We start from the raw sequence: 11,671 nt of genomic DNA, 5'->3' as shown, positions 1-11,671 counted from the left end.
GGGATCCTAGCAGGATGATGGGATCTAGCGGGATGATGGGATCCTAGCAGGATGATGTGATCTAGCGGGATGATGGAGATCCTAGCAGGATGATGGGATCCCAGCGGGATGACAGGATCCCAGCGGGATGACAGGATACTAGCGGGATGATGGGGATCCTAGCGGGATGATGGGATCTTAGTGGGATGACGGGATCCCAGCGGGATGATGGGGATCCCAGCGGGATGATGGGATCCTAGCAGGATGATGGGATCTAGCGGGATGATGGAGATCCTAGCAGGATGATGGGATCCAAGCGGGATGATGGGGATCCTAACAGAATGACGGAGAGGGCTCGTCTGAGCCTCTGGGGTAAAGTAGAGGGGGGTAGCACTGCATGGAAAGACGGACGGAAGTGCCCTCAGCCTTTGGACGGTATTCACTTACTGGTCTGGGGGAAGGGGTGCAAGGCTGCTGACTTCATGGGGTCTTTGGAGCTGTGGTAACCAATGGGCTAAAGAAGGGAGGGCAGCCACCAAGTGAGGAAGGACCAACAGTGCCCCAGCCCACTCACGAAGCTCCTTGGTCTACAATTCAGCCAGGTTACCTACAAACAGGGTCAAAATTCTATCCCTACAAACGTTCATTTTAATCTAGGTCTTGCTAGTACAAAGCTGAGGAATCTGGGCTGAGATGTGTTCCCTTTCTGGACCTGTTTCTCTACTGATAAAATGAGAGGCCTGGGACCAGACTGGTATTTATCCAACCTGCGGTGCCACTTGATGAACATTTCCCAAAAAGAAAATGCAAACACATATGGCCATGGCCCCTTGCTCCAGAAACACAGGCATGCACACCCCCTACCCCAAATTTGGCTTAGACTTTCGGAGTCGTCATGGTCCTTCCAACACTGTCCATCTGGGAGAATGACTCCCGGCGTCCCTCCCACAGGAAAGTCCTTGTGGTGTATTAGCACAGGGTGAAGGGGGGCCCAGAACTGGGCACAGGAGACACCTGTGGTAGCTGGAAGTTGGTCGAGTATTTTGAGATTTTTGGAGGGAAGCACCAATGAAATGCTGAGTGACAGTCACCCCAGGCACAACAGCCTCACATTGTAGGACATCTTGTTTGGTGCTGGGCTCAGCAGTACTGCAAAGGCGTCGGCAAATTGAAGGGAATTCGGGGAAAAGCAACATAAGTAATGAAGGCGCTTGGGGGATTAATTTACCAGAAAAGATTAAAGGAGCTAAATCCATGCAGCTTTGCTAAGTGACGACTACCAGGGGCTTTCAGATGAGGTTTTGCAGAGATGGGGCATGGTGTAAACACCCGGGAGGGGAGACTGTGGCGTTTGATACAAGGGGGCATAATGAAGGAATGGGGAGAGATTTTAAAGAGGGAAAAAAACGAGGCCCTGAATAGAAGTTTCCCGGACAACGGGGTTTCAAAATAATTTTCTTAGGGAGGTTCAAGATGCTTCACTGCTTGAAACTTAAATGGATGTGGGACAGAATTTTCTGTAATGACCCTGAAGGTATTACAGAGGGGACTCTGGGAGGAAGGATAAACAGAAAGGGGACAAAGGCTAATCCCAAAACATCAAAGAAAGGAAGGTGGCGCCACACCTCCCAGCCTACACAACTCTCCAGGGCTCTCCTCTTTCTTGGACGACGACAGTGGAGGAACAACTGACCATGTCCCCAGGCTCCTTTGTGGTGGCTCCTGGCCTTCAGCCCCCAGCTCTGGAAGCCCACCCTCTGCCGATCCCGCACGGTCCACACTCCCTGAACACACATTCCAATGTTATATGCCTGGACATGGCTGAACCTCCTATTCCCACTTCCCAGATGCCTTGCTCCCTGCAGCCTGCCACAATCCCACTCACCCTCCAAAACCACGGCCAGGAAAGCCTTTCTGACTTGCTTGATTACTCCAGCATCTTGGAACAATCCCTGATTCCCCACTCCTTAGAGGCAGCATAGGGTGGTTAAGAGGAGGGCTGGAACACTTGGAGCCAGGCTGCTGGCTTCAAATTCTGGCTCATTTATGAGCTATGGGACCTTGGGCAAGTTATCTTTACTTCTCTGTGCCTCACTTTGCTCTACCTGCAAAATGGGGAATAATAGTACTGCCACACAGGGTTTTTGGAAGGATGAAATAAGTTCGCATGTTTAAAAAGATCAGAAGAGCCCTGGTGCACTTTCAGGGCTCTGTACACACTTACTGTTGTTACTGTTCCCTGGATTTTATATGTGCTTCCTCTGTAGCATTTATCATGCTGGACTCCAGCCATTTTGTTTACGTCTGGCCGTCCCCCAAACCATGCGCTTCCGGGGAGGGACTGCATCTTTGATCTCAATAATCTCTGCAGCTCCCACTGTGCTGGGCTCAGGGCAGGGATCTGTGGTCTGCTGCACTGAGGTGCCCTCGAGAGGGAAGGCCCAACGTACCTTCAAATACAGCAAAGAGAGGGAAGAGCCCCAGGAACATGAGTGGCTGCAGGTGGAACATGGTGTCGATGGGATTCTGGAGGCCTGCAGGGCGGGGGACGGTTACCATCAGGTCTGGCCTGGCCCTGCCCTGCCTCCGCCCTGCCTGTGCTGCGGTTCCTCTCTCTGGAGGGTGAGTGGCATGTGCTCACCAAGTTCAGCCTTCTGCAGGAGCATCTGGGTGAGGGTCCAGCGAATGCCACCGATGAATGAGGCCCCCAGCACCAAGGCAAAGCCCTCCACGTTGAACTGTGTGGACTTGTAGGTGAACATGAAGAGACCCCCGGCGATGAGGAGGACCACCAGGACCAGTGCTGCACGCTGGTAGGATGGGGAGCAGTGGCAGCTAACTCGGGGGTCTTGAGGGTCAACGGTTCGTCACATTTGGAGCCTGGGGTCAGCAGCCATCTTGGCTGCCCCTGGGGCAGGAAATCCTCCCACCCTCCAGCTCTACCCCAGGGGGTCCTGGACAGTCCTTGCCCACTAATGTCAGCATGCAGGGCTGACGGTCAGCTGGTATGCCAACAGCCCTGCCTGCTCTGCCACACTGACGGCTGTCCTAGGCCCCCAAGAGGTCCCACCTCCCCCTCTGGGCCTAACACACACGGCTATTGCCTCCCACAGCAGGGAGCTTCCTAGACCGGGCTCTGCTGGGACCCGCATCCTGCAGTGCTTTCACCTTTGGTCATTACCCTGCCACACTGGTTTCTAAATACTCCAAATATTGCCCATGTCTAGGTCCCTTCTCAGAAAGGGATCTACTGCCACCTGGACTGGGCTTATCTCTTCTGTCACACAGCGGGACAAGTCACTGCTCGGACTCCTGCTTTATTCTTAGCATCTGTGGGGGCAGGAGGGACAAAAGAGACACTGGGCCCTCACCAGCTCCTCCAGCTTGAAGATCAGAGAGAAGATCAAGATGAAGAGGACAGCTGAGGATTTGGTCATTGTGTACCTGGAAGCAAAATTACCCACAATGCACTGATGGAGCCCAGGGCTCAGACCCATCACCAAGAAAGGAGCAGGAGCACAAATCACTGAGCAAAATGACCAAACAGAGCTGGGCTAAGTCATCTGAGCTGATAAGCGACCTTTAACCAGAAGGAATCTCTAAGGGGCCTCTGGTTATCACCAGGGAAAAGAGGTTGCAGGTCTGACGCTGAGCTCCCTGAGTCCTGTTCTTTACCTGACCCTCAGCGGAGCAGGAGCGGGAAGGAAGGATGAGAAGTGGGAGGATGAGAAGTGGGAGGATGAGAAGTGGGAGGATGAGGAGTGGGAGGATGAGGAGAGTGGGAGGATGAGAAGTGGGAGGATGAGAAGTGGGAGGATGAGGAGGAGGAGTGGGAGGATGAGAAGTGGGAGGATGAGAAGTGGGAGGATGAGGAGTGGGAGGATGAGGAGGCAGAAATTGTGCTCTCTGAAGCGAAACATCAGAGGGAAGAAGAAACTCTTGTGCAGTCCCCAAGCCACACAGGGCTCTGCTGCGACTGCGTGTACCACCCGCCAGTGGCTACCTGTCTATGGCCTTGCGGCCTGCCCTCCCTTACTCTGATGATGGGGTTCTGGGTGAGCTCCCTGGCTTCCCCATGCTGCCTGGCAGGTGGGCACAGCATCCCCTCTGCGCTGGGCTTACAGAAGAGGCTGGTGAATTCCCGGAGAGCTGCTGGGTGCCAGAGAGAGGCTGAGAGAGCAAGGGCTGGTCCCAGAGAGTAATGGAGTGGCTGGCCTGGCAGCCGGGTGTGCAGACAGCCCGCTGGACAGACAGAGAGCTTGAGCCTGAAGGGAGGCAGCAGAGCATGGCCGGTACTCACAGAGAGACGGTGACATAGAGGAAGCTCCAGTTCGACAAGCCCACGTCAAGCGCCGTGGCCAGAGCTGTGGAGACAAAGGCACCCACAGGACGGTGTGGGAGGTCCACACTCTGCTGGGGTGGGCTGGCACCCTGAGGCACCTGAGTGTCCCCCACTTCTGAACCATCCCGGGACCTCCTCTGGGGCCCTCAGGCCTTTTTTTCCACCAGCAACTAAAGGGCTAATACCCAGCCCCAAAGCGGTGGGGGGCTGCTCTAGCACTAGGGCTGGGCCCATTCCAACTGGCTGGGCCAGCGTGGTTTGTACAAACACTCCGGCTGGCCCCTGAGCAGAGGTATTAACCCGATCTGGTTGATCCCTTACTGGAAACCCTTTTTTCCTCAGGATGGAACACCAACTCCTCCAAGGGGAACCCGGCCTCCAGGATGTGAGCCCCACCCACCCTCTCAGTTCTCATTTCTCCCACTTCCTCTGACCAGCACCGGGTTCTCAGCATCCTGAAACACTTTGAGTTCCCTTCCAGACTCCACAGCTGGCACTAAATCTCCCTCTGGCCACAAGGGCCCCTCCTCCCAGGACCAATCAGTCCCATGCATCCTTCAGCCCTCGGCCTACTCAGCACCTGGCCTAGGAAATCTTCCTCCACCAGCCATGGGCCCCGGCCTTGGGTCGGTCCCCCTCCCTGGGCTCCGTAGTGCCCTCCATGTCCGTGTCACAGCCCTGCGAGGGCAGGGACCCTAACTGCTCACCACTCATCTCCAGGCCCGAGGCCACACTCCAGGCTCGGTGTCTGCTGCCAGGTGAGGGAGCTGTGGGGCCGTGGGTGCAGCAGGGGTTTTGTGGGTGTGTGGTGGGGCAGTGGGAAGGCACGCAGTGTGCAAGAGGCAGCAGCGTGGGTGGAGGGAGGCCAGGTCAAGAGGGCAGAGGAGGAACAGTGCAGGAAGAGGGGACGGACTCGGCTTCCAGACACGCGGGTGTCTCTCTTGCTCTCATCCTATGGTTCCCCAGCCCCTCTTCCTGCCCTGCCCTCACCGAGGTACCCCACCTACCTGTGGGAGCCACTCTTCTGAGGTAGTCAGCCCAGCTCAGCACCACACGGGCCCTGTGGCTGGAGCACTGAACCAGCGCCCTGGACAGGGCAGAGAAGAGGAAGATCACGGCCAGGTGCAGCATCGTCATGAAGAGGGGGAAATGGAAGCTCTGTACGGAGCCCAAAGCAGACACCCCGGCTCGGTTTAGACAGCCTGCCCCCCAACAGCTCCCTCTTCCTCTTCGCCCCTCTGCTGGAGTGGGGTTCATTTGGTGGTTCATGAGGACCTTGCTATGTGTGAAGGGCCCTTAGGTACAGTATCATCGCTTGGAATGACAGACTCCTAGGTCACAAAGACAAGTGGCAGCCAAGGGGCTCAATTCTAGCCTGGTGCTGTCTCCACCAGTTCAACATACCTGTGAGCTACCTGCCCAGCCCTCCTCACAGCCCATTCTCAGGTGAGAGCCACTGCGGCCCACTACGTTGTATCACTTATTAAAATATTGAAATACTTCTCTACTGGGGTAAACAGTTGCTGCTTGAGCCCGTTTCCCCAGCTCATCCCTTCACACCTCCCACTCTCCTTGGTTTCCCTGGATCCAAACATTGAAGGGGAACCCCGGCATGGGGGGCTTGGAGGGCCCTGTTCCAGCCCAGCTGGAACTGGCTTCCAGTTAGACTGGCTGAAGCTTGTGCCTTCCTGTTAAACGTGAAGGGCACTATAGCCACGGCTCCAGCCACCTTCATCCCAGTGCCCTGCCCCAGCAAGGCCTCCCGGTACCTTTGTCAGCCATTTGTTGTAGAAGGTGATGCCAATGGAGAAGCAGTAGTAGAGAAGCACCAGCCCCAGCGTCAATACCGCCTTCCACACAAAGGCCACATCGAGGGCCCACCTCCCCATTCGTGGCAGCTGCAGCACCCGAGCTCCTGAGTCAGCGGGGGCAGGCACCTTTCTTGAAGACAATGTGCGGGAAGAGCCGGTGCAGCTGGACCACAGCTTTCACCAAGAACGTCTCCTGGCTGGAGGAGCTCTCTGCAGCTCCATGATTTGGAACCATCAGCGGAGCCCCAGGCAGAGTCCTCACCTAAGGGGCTAGTGGCTGGTGCTGACCCTTCCCATGGTTAACTGGATGCAACGCTCACAGGTCCCGAGGTCTGCTGCTGGGGAAAAAGGGCAGCTTTGGAGCCTTGGGCAGAGACTGCGCTTCTCGTAGCCATGGGTGCCTCTGAAGGCTGCGTGACTCAGGGCTCCGGAGGGGCTGCCCACAATGGCACAAGGCACTCCCAGAGACCCATGTCATGTCTGCTCTCTTGTCACCTCAAGTAAATCTCCATGAACTGCCACCAAAGTCACCTTTTAAAACACAAATCTGATCATGTCGGGCCACTGCTTAAAACCCTTCAGCAGTTTCCAGTGCTTTTCTCATAAAGACCAGGACCCTTCTTTGGGCTCCCATGGCCTGATTTGGCCCTGCTGGTCTTTCCAGTCTCAGCCACAGGCTCTCCAGGACCTGGCCCCACTGGGTGCCTTTCAGCTTCTCAAACACACCAGCTTTCTTCCCGTTGTCCAAAGCAACTGAACGAACACTGCACCCACCCTTCAGTCCTTCATCCATCCTACCTATCTTCAGCTCAGAGGTCACCTCTTCAGGGACCCTCCCCCCATCCCCTTCATCAGTCCCCTGAGATACAGGTGGCTTTCACGGCTCTCCTCCTCCTCCTTCATAGCACTTGTGCAGGGTGTGATTTGAGTAATGTCTGTGTCCACTGAGAGACTACGAGAGGCACAAAGATAGGGAACACTGTGTCCACACTGGCCTTATGCACACCTGGCATACTTTAAGTTCTCCGTTTGGTTTGATGACTGACAGACAGCAGGCATGCGATTTTCAGGGGACTGGTCTGGTCTTTAGGGGTTAAAAGTGGAGAAGGAAACCACTCTAACAGTTGGAACACTCTAAGACCAGGCTCTAACCACTACTGCCTGGAAGCGGTGCCTGCCTTACGGTCTTGCCAAATGAAACCACTCCTAGCCTCCCTGTCAATCCAGCCAACCCGGATGACTGCCCGGAGCATGCCAGGTAGACCTGTCTGCGCCTGGAGGAGCCTCAGGTCCAGTGTTATGTGATACCTGCTGCTTCATCTGTGTGCTCCCAACCACAGCTCCTCCTCTGAGACATTCCCATCCTATTGAAATGCCACCTTCTTCTTGAAGCCTTCCTAGGCTTCAAGATCAGAAACACTCTCCATCTCCCACCCCACCATTTCCGAAGGGAGCCATTACATTCTGTTCTGCACTCTGGAACCCATGTTACTATTTCCCCTCTCCAGGGCAAACAGGGAGCTGGCTGTGTCCAAATGAATCTCCAGGGCTACAGTTGTCTTCAGAGTAGCTTTGGAAACCTGTGGTGGTATTTTGGGGATATGCTCCTGGCATTCAGTGAGCAGGAATAAAGAAGGGGCAGTCCACATAGCCAATTACTGCTCTGCACCCCGCATGACTTTGACATTCATATAGGTGAAAGATTAGCTTATAATCAGCTGAACCTAGAAAGTAACTGTTTACATGTAAACACAGGGCAGTGTTTCCATGGTTCTGCTGTGAATTAACATTTCCAAGAATACGATGCCTATGTACAATGAAGGGAGACTGAAAATGGTCAAAATTGGTCTCAAAATGGCACCAAAGTTCCCATTCTGGAAAAGCCACATCATCTACGGCAATGGCACTAGTGGTTTTTGAGTTGTGACACAACACGACTGTGTCAGTCTGTGTCTGTGGAAATCACACTCCTAGAGGGTCCACACAGAAGGGGGACAGCTTCACTGCGACTTCCAGCATTGTTGTGCCCAGGAATTTACATACTGAAACTTACTTTGTTTTACTATCAATTACTTTCCTTTTTCATAGGCCTTTGTTGATTTATTTTTATTTTATTTTACTATTTTTTTTCTTTGAGACGAAGTTTTGCTCTTGAAGCCCAGGCTGGAGTGCAATGGTGCAATCTCGGCTCACTGCAATCTCCGCCTCCCAGGTTCAAGACATTCTCCTGCCTCAGGCTCCCAAGCAGCTGGGATTACAGGCATGCGCCACCACGCCCAGCTAATTTTTTATATTTTTAGTAGAGACGGGGTTTCTCCATGTTGGTCAGGCTGGTCTCGAACTCCCAACCTCAGGAGATCCGCCCACCTTGGCCTCCCAAAGTGCTGGGATTACAGGCGTGAGCCACCATGCCCGGTCGCATTGTTGATTTTTCAAAAATTATGTGTAGGCTGTTTTTATTAATCATATGTTTCATTTTAGGGTAATAAAAGGGACTGTTACAAAATATTTGTAATAAAAAAGAGGTTCAATGCTGACTTTCCTTCACAGACCTGGCCAGGTCCCTTGCCTCCAAGAAGTCCCTATGGCTACCCCGCCTACAAGAAGCACGTCTCCAAGTTAACTCATTTTCTTACTGGGATTCAGAAGGTCACCTGTGCACAAACACAAAGCCAAATCTCAGCTAGAAGGGTCCTTGGAGATCATCTAGGCACTTAAAGGGCATTTATTAAGCGCTCCTGTGGGCCTACCACTGGAGACACAGACATGAAACTGAAAAGGTCCCCACCCTTATTCTATGAGGGAAACAAGATTTAAAGGAGTAAATACTCTTTTTGAAATCTCATTTGCTCAGGAAACAAAGTCCATATTCTGCCCCACTTTCCACAGAGAGCAGCTTAGCTGGAGGCAGCAGTCACATCAAGGTAAGGCTGGCTGGTGCATCACTGTCGCACCTGCTTCCCTCAATCTTCCTAACTGTAACTTGGGCAGCATGGTTTAGCGCTTAAGAGTGTGGGCTTTGGAGTTAGAGACTGATAATCAAATCCTGGTGTCCCTGTGACCCTAAGTTACTTGACCACTGGACTCAGTTTCTCCAACTGTAAAGTGGCATCAGGTACAGCATTAAATGCTGGCTCATGATAGAGGCTTACTCCCCTCCTGGTCCCCTTAAGAGTGAAACTTCCCCAGAAGGCCTCGCACTGCCAGCCCCACTCATGCACTCCCTGCCCTCACTTCAGCCCACCTCTACTGCTCCACTGAGTCACCACACCCTCCTCTCTGCTGCCCCTTCAAAGGCTTAGTCTCTATTCTTTTTTTTTTTGAGATGGAGTTTCATTCTTTGTTGCCCAGGCTGGAGTGCAATGGCACGATCTCAGCTCACCACAACCTCCACCTCCCAGGTTCAAGTGATTCGCCTGCCTCAGTCTCCTGAGTAGCTGGGATTACAGGCATGTGCCACCACGCCTGGCTAATTTTGTATTTTTAGTGGAGACGGGGTTTCTCCATGTTGGTCAGGCTGGTCTTGAACTCCCGACCTCAGGTGATCCACTCACCTTGGCCTCCCAAAGTGCTGCAATTACAAGCGTGAGCCACCGCGCCCACCGGCTTAGTCTCTATTCTTATCTTACACAATGGATCACTTCCTTCTCCTAGAAAAAATCTTCTCTTAGGTGCTACGATACCACACTCTCCTGGTTTTTCTTCTGCTTTTCTGGACTCTTTCTTGGCCTTTTTTGCTGGCACCTTCTTGTCAACTCAATGTATAAAAATTGGGTGCCTAAAGCTTGGAACCTGGCTTCTCTTCTCTCTTAAATCTTACCCTATATAATCTTATCCTACCCAATCCACTTGCCAATGATTTCTAAATTCTTTACATCAGCCCTGACTTTTTCTGCATCAGACTAGTATTATCTAACTGCCTATTTGGTAGCTGCACTCCAAATATCTAAAACTTAAGATGCCCTAAGATTTCATAATTATTTCTCACGCTCCCAATCTATCCCAGAGTCATTTAGTAACTGCCAGCATAATACACTCGGTTACTTAAGCCAAAACCAAAAATCTATGATGAAATCATCTTTGGCCACTTATTTCCGTCATTTCTCAAATCCTGCCCTGTCAGTTCCACCTTCAATACACTTCTTGACCCCTCTACTTCTCTTCCTCTCCATTCCCACTACCACAGTCTGCTGACTGCCACTCGTCTAGCTGGTCTCCCTGTTTCCACTTTCACCTCTAAGGCCTGGAAACTATAAAGCAGCCAGAGAGATGGCCTAAGCACACCGAATAGACTATGCCCTAAGGCTAAGCTCAGCTCCTCAGCCTGGTCCACAAGGAAGGCCTCTGCAACCTCATTCTTCTGCCACTGGCCCCAGCACCCGCCACAGCGGCCCCCTGCCACGTGTCAAACACATCAAGCCTGCGTATTTCTTTACTTGCTGTTCTTTACGTCTTCAGTACACTTCCGCAGACCTCCGCTGGGCTGAATACTCTCCCCAATGCCCCACCCCTCCCAATCCTCGTGGCACTTCCCACCTCTGACGTTTCCTTGTTTGCTCACGTGTTTACTGCCCGCCCCAATCCCACCGCGGGAAGCAGCCTCTCAGAGGGCAGAGCCGTGTCCGATTCCGGCCTGGGTCCCGCACCCCAGCACGTCGCACGTGCTCAAGAAATACCAGATGAGCCGGCGCCGGGCAGAAGCACGGCAGGAGAGCGCTTGGAGACCCCTGCCCCCTCCACAGACGGCGAAACTAAGGCCCGGGGAGGGGCAGGGGCGTGGCGTGCCCCCTGCCAACCCGCGCAGAGTCCGGGCGGGGAGCCCGCTTCCCGTCTCCAGCCCCGGCCCCCCAGCCCCTGGGAGTGCGCTGGGAGGCCTGCCGCGCACCCACTCACCTCGGCCTGGTGAGCTCCCGGCCGGAATCTTCCCACCGGAAGTGCGAGGCCGGATGCCACCGCCGAACCGCGGCAGGGGCGGTAACTTCCGCCGGAAGCTACCCAGGGGCTGGTTGGAGCCGGGGCGAAAAGGCAACACGGGGGCGGGGCGGGGCAGCACAGGGGCGGGGCGTCTGCTGTGGTCCGGTTCTGAGGTGGTCGGGTCCTTCTGGGGTACAGCGCAGTTTTGTCCTCCGCGGAGTCCCTCAGGCTCAGAGCACAGCAGTGTGATTGCGTCTCTCCTGCGCTCAATCAGGGGCTTGCTTTGGAACCCCGGTACCTGCTAGTGTTCTGCATACAGTGGGCATCCAAAAAATGGTCACTTGTTTACTTTTACTGAACAAATTGTTTTTCTTATGTCCAGTCTAGTGCTAGGCAACCATGGAATGAACCACGAAGATAAGTATCTCATGGGCTTTTTCTTCTGGGAGTTTAAGTTGTAACGGCTGGGGCCGTTACAACTTAAAACTTAGGCGATCCAGAAGTAATACGAAACATTTGTGGAATATTTTCTGTATGAAACGTTCTAAGAATTATCTCAACTTCAATAGGTTGAGTAGGGGGAGAGCATCCCAGAAAGAGGAAATGGCAGAATCCTAAAAGAGGG

At 53.6% G+C, this 11,671-nt stretch overlaps 1 protein-coding gene across 6 annotated transcripts in view; it reads right to left on the bottom strand.

Annotated features, from left to right (window-relative positions):
• The window catches only part of SLC35C2 (solute carrier family 35 (GDP-fucose transporter), member C2), a 14,007-nt gene extending 2,894 nt beyond the window's left edge, over window positions 1–11,113 (bottom strand). Inside the window, exons 1-7 of one of the 6 annotated variants that reach the window (XM_011983761.1) lie at window positions 11,026–11,113; window positions 6,091–6,663; window positions 5,329–5,479; window positions 4,280–4,343; window positions 3,351–3,423; window positions 2,621–2,789; window positions 2,430–2,513 (exon numbers count right to left, since the gene is read on the bottom strand). In XM_011983761.1, the coding sequence (XP_011839151.1) occupies window positions 2,430–2,513; window positions 2,621–2,789; window positions 3,351–3,423; window positions 4,280–4,343; window positions 5,329–5,479; window positions 6,091–6,210 (661 nt within the window). In that variant the 5' untranslated portion in view covers window positions 6,211–6,663; window positions 11,026–11,113. The remainder of the gene's footprint in view (window positions 1–2,429; window positions 2,514–2,620; window positions 2,790–3,350; window positions 3,424–4,279; window positions 4,344–5,328; window positions 5,480–6,090; window positions 6,664–11,025) is intronic. The other 5 variants (XM_011983760.1, XM_011983763.1, XM_011983764.1 and 2 more) reach the window with 5 other exon arrangements.
• Window positions 11,114–11,671: the final 558 nt, after the last annotated feature.

The sequence above is a fragment of the Mandrillus leucophaeus genome, unplaced genomic scaffold, assembly GCF_000951045.1.
Source record: "Mandrillus leucophaeus isolate KB7577 unplaced genomic scaffold, Mleu.le_1.0 Scaffold255, whole genome shotgun sequence".
Lineage (NCBI taxonomy): Eukaryota > Metazoa > Chordata > Mammalia > Primates > Cercopithecidae > Mandrillus > Mandrillus leucophaeus.
The sequence above is the reverse complement of the archived record's forward strand: the minus strand, read 5'-3'. Positions and strand labels throughout refer to the sequence as shown.